Here is a 19195-nt window from a genome sequence, read left to right as displayed (position 1 = left end):
GGGGAGAAGGCAGGTACGGGGTACTGAGTTTGGATGATCAGCCATGATCTCATCGAATGGCGGAGCAGGCTCGAGGGGCCGAATGGCCTACTCCTGATCCTATCTTCTATGTTTCTATGTATCAGTTATTTAGTGCTTCAATTCACAGATCGTTTCTCAGTTGAATAAATGTCCTTCCCGATTTACTCACTGCTTTTCCTCCCCTTCCTTAAGTCGTTAGTACCTTATACGCTGTCTCGTCTTCCCGCCATTGTAAGCTCCTTTATCCTCGAGCCAGCCTCACTTTAATTAACTGTCCATGACAAAAATAACAGTTTTAAACACGTAAAACCCGACTATCTTCCACACAGCAGAGCCACGTACGTTCAGACGTCCTCGTCGCCACTTTTGTTAAATCTCAAGAGTTTAATAACCTTGCTTGTATAACAATTAAAAAAAGTACGCAGGAGACAGAGTTCAGTTCACAGCCATCTTTCAAGAGAATCTTCTCAACCCAATGCACTCTATTTCCCATAGTGCATTGCACATCACAACTACGGTAAGCTATGTGGGATAATTCAAATACAACATTCAAAATACACAACACTACTCCTGCTCCTATTTCCTACGTTCTTATATTCTCCTATCTGCCCTAAGTGTGTCATTACTCATCCTTGAGTTTACTCTCCAAAAAGTCTATCCATATGTTGTTTGATGTCCTTCACTCTGGTACCAGAACCATCTGGACTCTAATGCCTATGTATCCCCATATCATTGAATCTCCCTCTACTTGCACTTGTCTCCTCCTATGCTCACCTGTCCCCGAGCTAATAGCTTGGTCCACATAGTGTCTACCAGTTCTTTTGTTTCCTTCAGAAACCGCCTCCAGGACAGAAACAGACATCATAATTTGGACATGCTAACAGCTTGTTCAGTGAGTAAATCTTTGTACGGTAGCACAGAGGGTGAAAAGGATTACTCCTAAATTTCCATTAGCTTACTTAAAGTTAGACTTCTCTGTGATTCTGCTTTATTAAGTGGATTCCGAGAGAGATTTATTTTTTACCTAAAATAGCATGATGCTGTAGCTTCTACAATTTAAAAGTGCATGCTTATTATAGCATAGATAAGAGCATGTGATGTAAAACTTCTAATTTTGCAGAGTTCTTAAATTCTTTATACCTTCATTTCCCTAGTGATCTCTCATCAGATATAAACCGATTTGAGATAAGTCTCAGTAACAGAACAAAGAAAAGCAAGGATCCTGATATCTGTAAGTATATTTGACTGCTAGTGGAAGAATTTTACTTTTCACCCAAAAATTTAGTCCTTGAATCATGAGCTTACTGAGTGGTGTTTTTTGTCACAACATAAAATATTAGCTTGTACCAAGATCCAGCAGTCCTATAACTTAAGAGACCTGTAAGCAGGGTAAGATCCTGGAGGGACTGCTCAGTAAGCTCTGATGATGGCTTTGCTAACTATTTGTGGTTTCTAAATATTCCAGACTATAGATTGTGACCACTGTTGGTGAAGCAAATGCAGGGAGAGAGAGATGTGTAGTAGACCAAGTTGAGGGACCAAAGGGTTAGGGCTGAAGGAGGTTGCATGGGTAGAGTGGGGCAAGCATAGGATATGAGTGGCAGAGTTTTGGAAAAGTTGGAGTATGCAGAATTTAGTTCAGAAGTAGAGTTGCCATCTTTTGCCAAGTCCAAGTCTGGAGAGATGAAAAGGTTTAGGAAATACTGCATTAACATTAATTTCTTTCCCCTCTGTCTTTTCATCTGTGTTTCTCTTTCGCTCTCATGGTCATTTTGTTTTGATCTGTCATTCTCTCACAGAGTGTCTTACTCGAGCTTGCTTGCTGGCTCAGTCACTCATTTCCGCACTCTGACATTGTGCTCTTCCTCTGTATGTCTGTCAATTTCATTTGTTCATTTTCTTTTCTTAATTAGTCACTTGTGCTATCTATTGTGCCTGCGCTCTCATACAGGCGGTCCTGTGTGCTCTCTCAGCGTTCTGCTTCATGTGTGCTTTTTTGCTCATGCTCTTTACTCTTTCTTTGTCATTCTGACTGTCACCAATGTGCACTCTTTCCCACACCCAAATCTATCATCATTCTTCTACCCCCCCCCCCCCAAAACATATGAGAGTTTCAGCAGCACTGAGGGTATGTTAGTGTTGCAATCAAGTGATTTGCAGAAAATAGGTGATCCTGATGACCGTTAGAATGTGGAGTTTGAAGCTCAGCTTGCAAACAGACCTGGGAGGGGGATGGAATTGAAGGCTAGGGTACTCAGTTTTTGGTTTATGACAAACAGGATGATTCAGTCTTGCTTATGTTAAGCTGGGGAAAGTTATGGAACATCCAGAACTTGATGTCTTAAGATATTTCCTCTGTATTGATACAGTTTTGAATTAACCTGATGAAAATTAAAGATTTGGACTGGACTAACGAAAACTTTTGTTTTTCAGTATTCATGCGCGGTCACTTGAGTAGGTTACAGAAAGGGCAGCTGATTGATGAGTGGTTCCCTCTCAGTTCACATTTTCCACTAAAAGGAATTGAGCCTGGTTCTCTACGTGTAAGAGCACGATATTCATTGGAAAAAATCATGCCAGAAGAGGAATACAGTGAGTTCAAAGAGGTATTGCATTTCTTTGTTTTCAGTGCTCTGCATGTTCATAGTATTGTGCAATTTTTAATTAAAGAATTGGCCATCAACTTTCAAATATTAAAAATCAAGTGTACTGGTAACATTTCTAAAGAATCATTCGCATCTGTAGGTGGCACCATGGGCATAACATTCTATGAAGGGGCCTGAACAAAAAGAGTAAACTAATTGTATAAAACCTTGGTGCTGTGCACAGTTCTGTTCTACATATTACAAAAAGAATATAGAGGCACTGGAGAAGATGCAAAAAAGATTTACAAGAATGATACCAGAACTGAGAGGTTATAACTAACAGGACAGACTGGGGTTCTTTTCTTTAGAAAAAAGGCTGAGGGCTGACCTAATAGATGTTTTTAAAATTATGAAGCGATTTGATAGGGTAGATGTAGCTCGGATGTTTCCACTTGTGGGGGGAATCCAAAATTAGTGGTCATTAATATAATATAGTTAATAAATCCAATAAGGGGAAACTTCTTTACACAGAGAGTGGTTAGAATGTGGAACTTGCTGCCACATGGTGTAGTTGAGGCGTTTACCATAGATGCATTTAAGGGGAGGCAAGATAAGTGCTTGAGGGAGAAAGTAATAGAAGGATATGCTGATTGGGTTAGATAAAGTAATGTGAGAGGAGGCTTATGTGGTGCGTAAATACCACATAGATCAGTTGGGCCAAATGGCCTTTTCTGTGCTGTACATTCTATGTAACTTTTGGAAATCAGTCAGGTGAGGGGGGGTGGGGGGAAATCAAAGAAATTATTGTTAAAAAAACAAAGTACAATTTAAAATAATGTTTGATTTCAGAAAAACTTTTTTTGAAAGCTCCAAAAAGAAATTGAATAAAAGACCCTTTAAATTTCAATACACAGAACCTGCTACCTGCCAAATTTTAAACAAAATAATGCCTGGATTCCTCAGAGCATGACTGGTTAACCAAAGAAATGCCCAACTGTGAATAGAAAAGGAAGTCACACAAGCCCCTCCTCGGAAACAAAAATAATAACTTGTTACTGAGGCCCAAATTAACTCCGATCTTACTCGTTGCAACAAAATTCAACTCAAACAACCCTCACTACCCAGGCTGAGGCAAACTGTCCTCCTTCTCTCCTTGCCCTTTTCCTTTTCCTCCCCTCGTCTGCTCTCTTCTCCCCCTCCACCGCTTTCCTTAATTTTGTTGTCTAGTGTGCCCCTTTTAAATTTCCTTCTCTGATGTTCTCCCCCGCCCCCGCCAGCTCAAGAGGCTGAATGGCCTGCTCCTGTTCCTATGTTTAATTTTTTATTTCTCACCTGTCTCAATTATTTTTTCTGTTTTACCTAGAAATAATGACAGCTCCTGGCAGAGTCTCCATTATTTAGTTTTGCTGGTATGTTGTTCTCTGGCTATGCGACTGGATGCTGCTGGATTTAGTTTAAGATTGCAGGATCAATCTAGAAAAGTGCCCAGGTGATTGACTGGAAGTAGATTTTGGTTAACTAGCAGTATACTTTTAACTATTAGTGTGCCACGAATGAATTTATTCATCCAAGCACACTTTGTCTGAGCTCTGTACATGAATATACTCATTAATCTACCCTTTCATATCCCACAAAGCATTCGCAATTCCCCCTCCAAATTTAGTTTAAATTAATTTAAAATGGATTTGTCCACTGAGTAGCTAAGCCATGCAACCAACAAAATTTTGCATTTATGTAGTGCCTTTAAAGTGGAAATAGTCCCAAAGTGCATCTAGGAAGGAAGAAACTGGATACTGAGCCAAAAGAAGGTGGAGAGTTTTAGAGAGGGAATTCTAATGTTGTGCCTGGGTGGCTGAAGGCATGACTGTCAATGGTGAGATAAAGGATGGGGGGGATGCACAAGAGCCCAGAGTCAGTTTGGGGGTTTGGGTGTAATGCTTGAGGTTACAGAGATGGGAAGGGGCATGGCCTTGGAGGGATTTAAAGATGTGGATGAGAGTTTTAAATTTGAAGCACTGGGGGACGGTGAGCCAATGTAGGTTAGCAAGGACTGGAGTAATGGGTGAGAGGGACATGGTGCAGGATAGGATAAGGACAGTGCAGTTTTGGGTGAGCTGTAGTTTACGAAGGATGGTGTATGGGAGGCCAGACTGGAGAGCTTTGGAATGGTCGTGTCTGGGGCTGACAAAGACCTGGATGAATTTTGCAGTGGCAGATGGGGTGAAGGTGGATTATATGGAAGTGGAAGTAGATGGTCTTTGTGATGGTGAGGATATGTGATTGGAAGTTGAGCTCAAGGTTAAATAGGTTAGGAACAGTCTGGTTTAACTTGAGTCAGTGGCTGGGTAAGGAGCTGGAATCGATGGCCAGGGTACAGACCTTGTGGCGGGTGACAAAGACAATGGTTTTGGTCTTCCCAATTTTTAGCTGGAGGAAATTGCAGCTTATTCAAAACTAGAAACCAGGAAAGTTCCAGAATTGATCCCTGGCTTGTACTAAGTTAGCTGATCTTAGTGGGGTGGTGGTAGGGCCACTACAGTTGCACCCAGAATTCCTGTATTAAATTAGTCCAAGTTCCCACTGCTGATCACTCCCCAGTGGCCATTGCAGCATTGTACATATGTGGATATCCGATAAGAAATCGTTAAATTAATCTAAATTGTTTTATTTGTGTTCTAGCAGCAACTTAACTCCCCTTCTAGTTTTTTGGTTTCTACTGAGAGAAGAAAAATCTTTATTCCCTCAACTACCACATAAAAATAGGAATCAAGTTATTCCAAAGGGGGTAAGAATCACTGGGACACTGTCCTTAAAGAAATTTAAATAACTGGTATTTGTGCACCACTGTTATCCTCTTGGAAAAACAGCTTAATCAGGCCTAGCCTGGTGGACTTCAATCCTGTGGCTTCTGGTTAATGCCAGCTTCTGACATCAAATTTGGATCCTTCCCCGTACCAGATCTTCACATCAGACTTAATTAACTTCCATCATGTTTCCACAGAATTTTAAAGTCTACTTAAACTAAAAAAAAAGTGTTCTTATTGAAATTATACATTTGTAAGAACTTCTATTAAAGGGTATGTTGCATTTTGTTCAATTTATCATCTTCAAATATTTCATTTTTAGCTTATTCTTCAGAAAGAATTCCATGTGATATATGCCTTATCCCATGTGTGTGGGCAGGATCGCACATTATTGGCCAGTATTCTACTGAGAATTTTTCGGCATGAGAAGCTTGAGTCACTGTTACTACGAATACTAAATGACAGAGAAATTAGCATGGAAGGTAGGCCTATTGTACCTAAATCATTAACCTATTCATTATAGGTTGCTGATTGGATTAGATACATTTGTTATGTACATTCATTTGGTCAGTGTAAAGCATTTTGAGACATTTTCTTGTACATGAGGTGTGCTATACAAAAATGCAAATTGCTGTTGTATTTTCAACTGAGTGAGTTTGAATTTATAGCTTAGTTTCCACTATTAGTTTTCCACTACTTTTTTAATGGCTAAATCCTAACGATCACAATTTTACTGGTACAGCTTGCTGCTCCTGTTCCTGCTCCATAACTCTCAGCTGAGTGAAGGTCACTCTTTTTATATAATGGAAGGTACACATTGTGACCTTCATTGAATTGAACTACAAACTTGGAACAGTAAATACTATTGGTAAGATCAATCTCAACCTTTGCGCAGGACATGACTCAATGCAAGATTGTATACCACCAAATTTTCAAGGCTCAGTTTTCTTCTGAGCAGCTGTTCCAGCTTGCTGCTATATCAACGACCAACATGGATCTTTCAGGGATCTTGGTTGAATATCCCCTCCAGACCAGTGTTGCAGCAAATGTCCTTTCTGTCTCTTACTTGTAGAATCTTGAGCTGATCTGCTTGGCTGTATTTTTCGGGCTTCCCTCAGGAAATGCAGTAGCAACTTTTACAGATGTCCGTTGATGGCAAGTGAATCTTTGGTTGATAAATAGAGGAGTTGATGGAAGGCTACATGTGTCACCAACAGGACCAGTGGACCACTCTTAGATTGCCCCATTAACAATTCACAGCAGCAGCTGCATTGTGACTTGAGATGGGGAATTGGACAGATGTCTTGCAGAGCAGCTGGTGCTAGACTCATGTCCGGCTTCATTGTCTCCCTGCCCGCGCACCCCCCCCCCCCCCACCCAAAGCCATGTGGGAGACAACTGTATTTGGATTCAGGAGACTTTCAGCAAAGGGATACCTTCTATATTTCTGAGCGGAAATTCTGTGTTTTTGCAGTGTGGTCCAGTCTCTCGGTTGGTGACAATAATGACCAAGTTAAATGGTTTGTCTGTGGTAATTACGCAAGTGCATCAGATCAAGAAAGAAGGTGCTCTTGATACCTTTCGGTTCCCAAAAAGTTAAGAGGATACCTTCCCATTCGTGATTTAAATAATATTGAATTGGTTCCTTCACATGAAACCGCTCAAGATGGTAACATAACTCTGGTCATTTGGGTGTTATGTTTCGGCGACTGGCTGCAGTAGATTTGAAGAATACCTGCTTTTACATTGGCACTTGGAACTGTCAGCACAGGTGTCTTGGATTTATTTTTCTGGCAAGATGGAGTGCTTACCTTCACCCTTTCCTCAACCCCAGAATGTTCAGGAAATGCCTATCTATTGTAAAAGAACATGACAATGTGATGCTTGCATATCTATCTGTACTTGAACTGATTGCTTGCGAGAGTTCCCTATCGAGAGACCACTTGGGCAGCTGCCTGGCTGTTACTTGCCATTTTCCAGGAGCTGAACTTCATTATCCATCGCAAGAAGCATCATCTCGAGCCAAATCTGTGTTGTGACCACTATTATTTCAAATTTACAGTAACAACTTGAATTCAGAAACCTGATACCAAACTAGGTCGGGTAGTGGAATCTGAGGAGGCACCCCAAAAATTACAGAATGAGTTGGACAAAATATGTAAGTGGGCAGAACAATGGCAATAAATATAAAGCACTGCATATAAGAAGGAAAATGGTTGGCGCATATATTTCATAAACGGCATTTAAATAGCTACAGATTAAATGGAAAGGAACCTAGGAGTCTGTAAAATTAGCAATCAATAGGTCCAACCAGTGTAGAATAGCAATCAACAAAGTCAATAGAACATTGGACTATGTAGCCAAAACAGTAGCATACAAGTCTGAGGAAATTGTCATCAAATTTTATCAAGGTTTAGCTCAAACCATCCCTTGAGAATGCTGTGTCTAGTTCTGGTCCCCGAGACCCAGGGGAGACATTCAATTGGATGCTACAATGGAGGGACTTTGGGGTCTTTATGGAGGAATGAACTAAGAATGGCCTTCCTCATCTGCCATTATCTTGTGCCATCAACAGGCTCCAATTGTCAACAGTGTGTTTTTAGCATTGAGTCACTTTCAGACTCTAATACAAGGCAAATTAGTACATCTCTAGACAGCCAGTCTTGTATATTAACATTGTTGGAAGTTACTATGCTCTAACAACGGTGGGCACGGTTTATGATAGGAAGCTGTTTCTTTAAGCTGGAAATTACGTCAAACCGGATGTCAAAAATCCGTTTTAGCAAAATAAAAATAGTTTTTTCTTTAAAAGAATTTCTTCTCATGATGTAGTAATGAAGTATTCATTATTGAGGTTGAGGATTTGGTGAAATTTTATCTTGCAAAAGCAAATCTATGAATTCAACGCAGGATCCCACACTTGTCCCGCCTTCTCTGTGTTCCTAGGTTTAGAATTTGGCAAAAAGTGGCATCTCCTACATTTTTTACATTATTTATGTGACTTTCCTTCAGATGAATCTACCACTCTCTTCCGTGCCACAACCTTGGCAAGCACACTTATGGAACAATACATGAAATCAACAGCAACACCGTTCATCCATCATGCTCTGAAAGAAACCATCCTAAAGATAATGGAGAGTAAACAGTCATGTGAGGTAAGGTACTGGACTACAATAAAGATTGCAGTAGTGAGGGCTAGACTAATATATTTATGGGTGCATTTACATTACAATTTTAATATCAATGAGTAGCATTTTACATCAACACTAAAGTTGAAGTGTATATCTGGAGGCGGGGCCCAACTTGACTTTGGGGAGAATCTGTACAAGACTCCCTAGAGGAGGAAGTCTCGACCCCTTTCCATTTCACATCATATGGAGTATAAATACAGTTCCGTGTCAAACCACATGTAAAAAGTGACCAGTGAGTGCCTAGATCAGCGGTTCTCAAACTGGTGTCTGTAGAGACTTCCCAGGGGGTCTGCGGAAAAAAAGCCCCAATCGGTGATGGAGAGCAAGTTGGTGCAGAGCGGCCGGGCGCTGCTGAATGGGGGTGGGAATACAGCTGCAGCAGCAGCTGTGCACTGCAGAAGGAAGAGGAGAAGGGGGGAGGAAAAAAGACTGCTGCTATGGATTTTTGTCGGTCTCGGCTGGTGACTGTCCGAATTTGAATGTTTCACCACTGCGCTGTACATTTACGCTAAAGTGGTATCGGCCCCAGCAGCGGCTCGCAATGGATCTGGAGCTCTTTGTAGACCACTTTCTGTGTCAGTCATGTTCACACCAGAGACTTAGTCTGGAAAATATCCTCCAGTTCCACTGAGCATTGCACCATCTGCAAGTGGGTGAATGACTATCGGTCCTCACTGTTGTTGAGAGGTATACAAATGCTGGAGCTGCCACAGTAAGAGTGACTGGTTCCGATGCTGGTATTGGAAGAATTTTTGGTAGCTGCCTTATTGGCTAAGCCAGAAATCTTTCTCTAAAGCAGCAGTGGTTCTCGTATTCTATCCTTGGATTTGCCCTGTCTGAAGCTCTTCTGTTAAATAGTCGCTTTCCTGATTTTGTTTGCTATGTAAAAATTGCTGATGAACAGAATAGCCTAATCAAGTACAAATGTAATTAATATTTCACTGGCTCCCACAAATGTTTCTGTTGGTGTCATGGAAATGTACATTTCCTGAGTCTATTGTCAAATGTTCCAATAAATCCTAATACAAGAAAAAAAGACTACGAGCCAGCAGCAGCCGCAATGCAACTGCCAGCAACAGAAGTCAAAGGTGGTAAAGCGCAGGGCCAGCTGTTCAGAGAAGAACCGACCATCTATAAACAAAGATCCCACCCCAACTACCAGCCGGCTGCAGCAGTGCCGGGATATGGCCAAAAAGAACAGGCCGCCTAAGTCGAACATACATAAGAACATAAGAAATAGGAACAGGAATAGGCCACTTGGCCCCTCAAGCCTGCTCCGCCATTCAATAAGATCATGGCTGATCTAGGGCTCAAAGCCACTTCCCAGCCCGTTCCCCATAGCCCTTTATTCCCTTATCTTGCAAAAATGTGTCTATCTCCACTTTAAATGTATTTAATGACCCAGCCTCCACAGCTCTCTGGGGCAGAGAATTCCACAAATTTATGACCCTCGCAGAAGAAGTTCCTCTTCATCTCAGTTCTAAAAGGGCGACCCTTTATTCTGAAACTGTGCCCCCGAGTTCTAGATTTCCCCATGAGGGGAAACATCCTCTCTGCATCTACCCTGTCGAGCCCCCTCAGTATCTTATATTTCAATAAGATCACCTCTCATTCTTCTAAATTCCAATGAGTATAGGCCCAGCCTGCTCAACCTTTCCTCATAAGTCAAACCCCTCATCTCTGGAATTAACCGAGTGAATCGTCTCTGAACTGCCTCCAATGCAAGTATATCCTTCCTTAAATAAGGAGACCAAAACTGTACGCATTACTCAAGGTGTGGTCTCACCAATACCCTGTACAGTTGTAGCAGGACTTCCCTGCTTTTATACTCCAACCCCCTTAAAATAAAGGCCAACATTCCATTTGCCTTTTTGATTGCTTGCTGTACCTGCATGCTAACTTTTTGTGTTTCATGCACAAGGACCCCCAGGTCCCTCTGAACTGTAGCATTTTGTAATCTCTCTCCATTTAAATAATAGTTTGCTTTTTTATTTTTCCTGCCAAAGTGGATAACCTCGCACTTTCCCACGTTATACTCCATGTGCCAAATGTTTGCCCACTCACCTAGCCTGTCTATATCCCTTTGCAGATTCTTTGAGTCCTCTGCACAACTTGCTTTCCCACCCATCTTTGTATCATCTGCAAACTTGGTTACATTACATTCGATCCCTTCATCCAAGTCATTAATGTAGATTGTAAATAGTTGGGGCCCCAGCACCGATCCTTGTGGCACCCCACTAGTTACCGTTTGCCAACCAGAAAATTACCTATTTATCCTGACTCTCTGCTTTCTGTTAGTTAACCAATTCTCTATCCATGCTAATATATTAGCCCCAACTCTGTGAGCTCTTACCTTATGCAGTAAACTTTTATGTGACACCTTATCGAATGCCTTCTGGAAATCCAAATACACCACATCCACTGGCTCACCCTTGTCCACCCTGCTTGTTACACCCTCAAAGAACTCCAGCAAATTTGTTAAACATGATTTCCCTTTCCTAAAACCATGCTGACTCTGTTTGACTGCAGTATGTTTTTCTAAATGCACTGCTACTGCTTCCTTAATGAAAGACTCCAGCATTTTCCCAACGACAGATGTTAGGCTATCTGATCTATAGTTTCCTGCTTTCTGTCTCCCTCCTTTCTTAACTAGGGGTGTTACACTAGCGGTTTTCCAATCTGTTGGGACCTCGCCAGAGTCCAGGGAATTTTGGTATATTGCAACCAATGCATCCACTATCTCTGCAGCCACTTCTTTTAAGACCCTGGAATGCAGGCCATCTGGTCCAGGGGACTTGTCGTCTTTTAGTCCCAATATTTTACCAAGTACTATTTCCTTAGTGATGGTGATTGTCTTTAGTTCCCCCCTCCCTGTGGTCCCTTGATTAACCATTATTGGGATGTTGTTAGTGTCTTCTACAGTGAAGACAGATACAAAATATTTGTTCAGAGTCTCTGCCATTTTCCCGTTCCCGATTATTAATTCTCCAGTCTCATCCTCTAAAGGACCAAGGTTTATTTTAGCTACTCTTTTTATATACCTGTAGAAGCTCTTACTATCTGTTTTAATATTTCTTGCCAGTTTACTCTCATTATTCATCTTCTCTCTTTTTTTAGTCATCCTTTGCTGGTTTTTAAAAATTTCCCAATCCTCTGGTCTCCCACCAATCTTGGCAACATTGTATGCCTTCGTTTTCAATTTGATACCATCCTTTACTTCCTTAGTTAGCCACGGATGGTGCTCCCTTCTCTTAAAATCTTTCTTTCTCACTGGAATATATTTTTGTTGAGAGTTATGAAATATCTCCTTTAATGTCCGCCACTGCATTTCAACTTTCTTACCCTATAATTTGTTTTTCCAGTCCACTTTAGCCAGTTCTGCCCTCATGCCATTATAATTGCCTTTGTTTAAGATCAGGACACTGGTTTGGGATACAACTTTCTTACCCTCCAACTGAATTTGAAATTCAACCATGCTATGATCACTCTTTCCTAGAGGATCCTTTACTATGAGATCATTTATTAATTCTCTCTCATTACATAGTACCAGAGCCAAGATAGCCTGCTTCCTGGTTGGTTCTATTACATACTGTTCTAGGAAAACATCCCGGATGCACTCTATGAACTCCTCCTCCAGGCTACCATTGTCAATTTGATTTGTCCAATCAATATGGAGATTAAAATCACTCATGATTATTACCGTACCTTTTTTTACAGGCCTCCATTATTTGTTGATTTATACTCTGCCCAACAGCATTGCTACTGTTCGGGGGCCTGTAGACTATGCCCACCAGAGACTTTTTCCCCTTATTATTTTTTATCTCCACCCAAACCGATTCTACATCTTGATCTTCTGAGCCAATATCACTTCTCACCACTGCACTGATCCCATCTTTTACCAACAAAGCCACCCCACCTCCCTTTCCTTTCTTTCTATCCTTCCGAATTATCATATACCCTGGAATATTCAGTTCGCAGAACTGGTCGCCTTGCAACTACGTCTCTGTAATGGCGATCAGATCATACCCATTTGTATCTATTTGTGCCGTCAGCTCATTTATCTTGTTACGAATGCTGCGTGCATTCAGATATAGAGCTTTTAACTTTGTCTTTTTACCATTTTTCCTTGTTTTTGGCCTTTTTTTCTATTACACTCTTATTTTTAAACATTCTGTCCCTTCCTGTCACACTCTGGTTATTACTTCCCCTATCTCTAGCCTGCTCTATTGCTTTCTCATTGACTTTTTATTTCCCCGCTCACCTGGATCCTCCCCCCCACTATTTAGTTTAAAGCCCTCTCTACAGCCCTAGTTATTCGATTTGCCAGGACTCTAGCCCCAGCATTGTTCAAGTGAAGCCCGTCCAAACGGAACAGCTCCCTCTTATCCCAGTACTGGTGCCAGTGCCCCACAAATCAAAACCCATTTCTCCCACACCAGTCTTTGAGCCACTCGTTCATTTCTCTGATCTTATTTACCCTATTCAAATTCACTTGTGGCTCAGGTAGTAATCTAGAGATTCTTGCCTTTGTGGTTCTGCTTTTTAATTTAGCCCCTAGCTGCTCATACTCTCTCAGCAGAACCTCTTTCTTTGCTCTACCTATGTCATTGGTACCTACGTGGACCATGACAACTGGATCTTCCCCCTCCCACTCCAAGTTTCTCCAGTCCAGAGGAGATGTCTTTAACCCTGGCACCGGGCAGGCAACACAGCCTTCGGGACTCACGCTCTCGGCTGCAGAGAGCAGTATCTATCCTGCTCACTATACTGTCCCCAATCACTACAACATTTCTTTTTGCTCCCCCCACTTGAATGGCTCCGTGTACCACGGTGCTGTGGTCAGTTTGCTGCAGATGTAGTCGCCCTGGACCTCAAAGGTGTCCACGAGCTCCCACATGCAACAACAACACATTGCCTGGTCTCCCATCTCAATTAATTAATTAGTTTTAAAATTTGAAACGCTTATATCTTTTAATCTACACCAAGGCACTTAAATTTAGATGCTCAAGTTTGGGGAAAAAAAGCGAAAAATAGAGAAATACTCACCAACCAATCACTTACCTGCTTTCTGGTGATGTCACACTTCGATTACGTTTTACTTTTTTACACTCACCGGTCCTTTGTATCTCAGCGTGCTCCCGCTGCTTTTGAACTCTCCCGGGTTTTGGCGCTCTCGCTCTGCTCCCGCTGCTTTTGAACTCTCCCGGGTTTTGGCGCTCTCGCTCTGCTCCCGCTGCTTTTGAACTCTCCCGGGTTTTGGCACTCTCGCTCTGCTCCCGCTGCTTTTGAACTCTCCCGGGTTTTGGCGCTCTCGCTCTGCTCCCACTGCTTTTGAACTCTCCTGGGTTTTGGCGCTCTCGCTGCTTTTGAACTCTCCCGGGTTTTGGCGCTCTCGCTCTGCTCCCGCTGCTTTTGAACTCTCCCAGGTTTTTACATTAGATCTGTATGTCCATGGTCAAGGGCTGACCAAGGAGAAAATCTGACAAATTAATCTAGGCAGCACTTGAATACACTGAATAACCAATGCAATTGTAATTTTTTTTTAAATCAAAGCTTTAAAATCACTATCATTTTATACATACAGTACATACTTGAAGGATTCCTGTTTTGTAAATATCACCATAGCTATATTGCAATTCATTGTCAGAAGATCCTAGTACAGTACCAATACAAGGAGGCAATAATAATTTAGATGGGGGGGGTCTGTGATTGCTAATCCATTTGAAAAGGGGTCCTAAAACCAAAAATGTTTGAGTACCACTACCTTACATCTCCTGGACACTTTATAAAACTAAGCCTCAACTGAAATGCTTAAACGATGCAAACATTACCATTTTTAAGAGCAGTCAAGAGCTGGGCAGTAAAATTCAAGTTTAACCCAGACAGTGAAACGGATTGTGAACTACACACCCTAAAAATGAACAGAAAATCTAGAGATAGATGTGGGCTTCACTTTTGACCTTCATTGTCTATTTTAGGTTTTACTTTTAATGGCTGGAAATTGAAAATCAATGGATGCAATACGCCCAAGATTGTGGTAGTACATCAGAAGCATTTTGTGTAAAATCTAATTTTCAAAAATACCAATACTGGATTGGAGTTGGACTCTTAACTATAGCCCTATAATTGAGGAATAGAGCAAACTTGTTTAAACTTGAATTTAATCCGAAATATACAAGTGATCCATAACCATGTCATATTTCCTGTGGACAAAATAGTGTAAGGGCTTGAAGGATCAGTTTTCACTGAATCCAATCATAGTTTGTTGACAGTTTTGTGATGGCTAGAAAAATTTTGCTATGATACTTTTGTTCTCTAATTTCTTTCCATACATAAAGCAGTAATGCATTGTTTAGAAACCATCTTGTTTCCTAACAACTTGTCTATTCCAATTTATGCCACATGAATTGAGAAACCTAATATAATAAGCCTCTGATTTACAGCTAAATCCTTCCAAACTTGAAAAAAATGAAGATGTGAACACTAATTTGGCTCACCTACTGGCTCTCCTATCCGAATTGGTGGAGAAAATTTTCATGGCTGCTGAAGAACTGCCTCAGTAAGTAACAAAATATGTCGTACATTGTGGACAAAAAAATGTTTAAACATCTCAAATATGCTATTCTACTGTTGTAATGATCTCATGGGGTAGGACAGTGTGTAAGAGTTCTGACTTCTCCCACCAACCAGAAAGAGGAGGGAGAAGGCAAAACCCAGAAGATTATGTGGGGTGAGTGATGGAGCAAAAAAGAAATTGAAGTTTTGCAGTTGCTGAATTGTATCATTACCAGTTATCATTAAGAATACTCTTGCATTTACATAACCATGTTCTTCTGCTCCTGCCACCATGCCAAGCTCGAGTCCCCCTTGAATAAGCTAACTGCTGATCATCTGTGCCCTCTGAGCATTCTCCGAAGGGTCCATCTTCTTACAATTGGAAACACAACTGCCTATCCTCCTCTGGTCGACCTTTCGCCGCAGCATGTCCGCAGGGGGCTAACCTCGGTCTCCTTTTTGTCCTGCTCACCCCACCCACCACTATCCTCTTGGACCTTGTATTAAAGGAATTAAAAATTAGAGGAAACATTGATCTGCCCTATAGCAATTTGGTGAATTGTTTCTGTACTAACTTTTCCCCTTTCTATTTGGACTGTAATCCGTATCATATTATGGTCAATATTCCTGAGGAATTCACCCACATTTAACTCATCTACCTGATCTATTTTTCTTGTTTTAAAAAAAAGAGACAAACTGAGGTCTACATCTGACCTACATTAATAGACAATTTACAGCCCTATTGGACACATCACATTCTCTGATAGTGTTTGTCAACAGCATCTCGGGTTTTTTGATGGACCATATTTTAGTCCATCAAAAAACCCGAGATGCTGTTGACAAACACTATCAGAGAATGTGATGTGTCCAATAGGGCTGTAAATTGTCTAGCTATAGGTTTTTGTCCCACTAAACTCCATATCTGAGGAGCTTTCCTTCCACTGTGGAACACTCAACATCTATTTCTGAATTGTAACAGGTCAGATGGCACAATCATGACCTCATACTGACGAATTAAATAGCGGCCCAGCAAGAAAGGCGTGGACAAATTTCAAATTAATAGACAACTCTGATCATATTTTGGTCCATCCTTTGTAATGGCAAATCATATTGGCATCGACCTCCTAAAGTAATTAACAGAACATTGAATGCCGCTGAGAGAAATTTAGTCAGAGTTGTCTATTAATTGGAAATTTGTCCATGCCTTTCCTACTGGGCCACTATTTAATTCGTCAGTATGGGGTCATGATTGGGCCATCTGACCTGTTACAATTCAGAAATAGATGTTGAGTGTTCCACAGTGGAAGGAAAGCTCCTCAGATATGGAGTTTAGTGGGACAGAAACCTATAGCTAGATCCACCGAACCACAAATAGTAACACTGAAGAATCTCTTGGCTATGTTGGCTCTGCAACAGATGGAGGGGAGGTACAGGACAAGGTAGCCAGACATTTATTGAGGGCACACCTATACCCAAGTATGTTGAAAAACAGAAAATTCTGAAAGCACACCGGTCGTTCAGCATCTATTAATATTTCAGGCTTAACCCTTCAGAATTTCACAACTGATTTATGCTCTTGGAGTATGTGAAAGATATGAGCATGAAGAAAATATTACCTGTGATAGGATTGCCTTCATTCCCTATACTGTACCATGATCCTTTCATTCACTACTTCTGGGTAAAGCAAAACAACTGAAGGTACCACCTGGGAAGGAACAGTGTTTTTATGCTGCACGGAATGGAAAAAAGCCACAAAGGTTACGTTCTAGATGTTAAATGTCTCTTAAAAGCACATTTTTTGTGTGATTCTCCCTGTGAGGGCCTAGGATGACTCTTAAAGTATGCTTTTGTTCAAAGAATGAAGTCAATATTCGTAATCTTTCTATCATATTCAATGAGGATTGAATAATGAGGATCGTAGACATGAAGTTGTGTAGCTCCCCATATGAGTGATAAATTTTGAATTCAGTGGCTTGATGCAATGTATTCTGTTAATGAGTTGAAATTACAATAAATTCAATATTTTAAACAAAAATTTAATTTTTTGAAAAAAATAAAGTTTTTTACGGGGCTAGAAATAAACTTACCCTTTTAAAAAGTTTTTAAATAATAAATGAGTGAAATTTTTATTAAACTTTTTTCAACTCTTATGCTGGTAAAAGCAGGCCTTACACCTGCTTTTACCAGGTGTAAGATTTCTAGAGCATTCTTGACAGACTGGAAATGCCAGTTTTCAGCACATGCGCTTGGCATGCCTGAAACTGGCATTTCCGATGTCCCTACAGGTGTGTACACAGCGCGTACACACCCGTAGGGATCAGAATATACGGCCCATAGTCTGTACAACAATGTGATACATCACCAATCTTCAGAGAATGTAAAATTGCATATTTAGATTTTGAAATACAGGTTTTTGAACTGCATGAAGCTCTTCCAGTGAATTCTTGATATTCCAATGTATTATATTTCAACAGGGCTTTAAGGTATATTTATGGATGTTTACAAAAATCTGTCCAGCAGAAATGGCCGAAAAATCACACGATGAAAACTAGAGTTGTAAGGTAAAACATTTTGTGAATTAATTTTTATGATTCACCATTTCAAATGGCTATTTTGTATTGCTTTTTTGGTTGGGCATGTTGTAGGTTAGCAGCAATAATGTGTGCCTTGTTTGGAAAAACAATTTAGACTAAATTACAGAATATTAACTGCACCAGACAGCATTGACAGGCCTGCCAAAAAATTAATTGCCTTGTGACTTTAGTAGCCACAAAATTGTGATTGATTTACTCTGTAGGGTCATATAATTTTATTTATTGCTATGTTTAGATAAGATTATTAAATACTTCCTTTCCAAAGTTAATGGTATCAAAATATCCTCAAAAAAGTACTGTTGTATCTGGGTATATTCTTTAAGACTGTTGAGAAAAAGTAATTGAAGCTTATAATTTAGTATCCTAACTATCATGGACCTCATTTTAAACGGCTTTAATATTTTTGCTAGTTTCAACTTTTTAATTAATTCTCTGGATGTGGATGTCTCAGTCAGTATGGTGAAGGCGCTCCCACAATATTGTTAGGTATGATAAAGACACAGCTATATATGTCCAAGTAAGGATGAAGTGTGACTTGAATAGGAGCTTGGAGGTGATGGTGTTCCCATGTACCTGCTGCCCTTATGCTTCTAGGTGGTTGAGGTTTTGGTTTTGGGACATCAGCCTTGGCGGGTTGCTGGTGTGCATTCTGTAGTTGATACCCATTTCAGCCATGGTACGTTGGTGGATAGGTTGAATATTTAGGCTAGTGGATGAGGTGTAGAGCAAGTGAATCGCTTTGTCTTAGATCGTGATATGCACCTTGAGTATTGTTGCAGCTGCATCCATCAGAGGCAAGTGGAGAGTATGCCATCACACTCCTGACTTGTGCCTTGTTGGTGGAAGGCTTTGGAGAGTTAGGAGTAGAGCCACTGGATGCAGAAGCCATAGCATTTATGTGGCTGATTCAGTTGAGTTTCTGGTCAGTTGTGGCCCCAGGATATTGATATTAATTGCTCCACCATTGGTGACCGTGCCTTCAGCTGCCTAGGCCCTAAGCTCTGGAATTCCCTCCCAAAACCTCTCCGCCTCGCTACACCTCTTTCCTCCTTTTAAGATGCTCCTTAAAACCTTTGGTCATCTGTCCTAATATCTCCATATGTAGCTCAATGTCAAATTTTGTTTGATAACACTCCTGTGAAGTTCCTTGGGAGGTTTTACTATGTTAAAGGCGCTATATAAATGTAAGTTGTTGTTGATGGTGGAAGACTCAGCACTGGTAATGCAAAGGGGAGGTAGTTCTGCTCTCTCCTGTTGGAGATGGTCTTTGCCCGACTCTTGTGTGGTACAAATGTGGCACCCATTAGCCCACACCTGGATGTTGTCCTGCTCTTTCTGCATGTGGGTGTGGGTATGGACTGCTTCATTGTCTGAGGAATTACAAACGGAGCTGAACACTTTGCAATCATCAGTGAACCTTATGGTGGAGGGAAGGTCACTGATGA

General features: G+C 40.9%; 1 protein-coding gene across 2 annotated transcripts in view; it reads left to right on the top strand.

Moving 5' to 3' along the window:
- LOC147124553 (ras GTPase-activating protein 1-like) overlaps positions 1-19195 on the top strand; it is a 212293-nt gene that overhangs the window by 166625 nt on the left and 26473 nt on the right. For both annotated transcript variants that reach the window (XM_085989292.1, XM_085989284.1), the window contains exons 15-20: positions 1176-1252; positions 2455-2627; positions 5733-5892; positions 8423-8565; positions 15045-15160; positions 17631-17717. In XM_085989292.1, coding sequence (XP_085845418.1) covers positions 1176-1252; positions 2455-2627; positions 5733-5892; positions 8423-8565; positions 15045-15160; positions 17631-17717 — 756 coding nt within the window. The remainder of the gene's footprint in view (positions 1-1175; positions 1253-2454; positions 2628-5732; positions 5893-8422; positions 8566-15044; positions 15161-17630; positions 17718-19195) is intronic.

This window comes from Somniosus microcephalus, chromosome 1 (assembly GCF_052327205.1).
Source record: "Somniosus microcephalus isolate GS21.2 chromosome 1, FLI_Smic_1.0, whole genome shotgun sequence".
NCBI classification, from domain to species: Eukaryota; Metazoa; Chordata; class Chondrichthyes; order Squaliformes; family Somniosidae; genus Somniosus; species Somniosus microcephalus.
The sequence above is the reverse complement of the archived record's forward strand: the minus strand, read 5'-3'. Positions and strand labels throughout refer to the sequence as shown.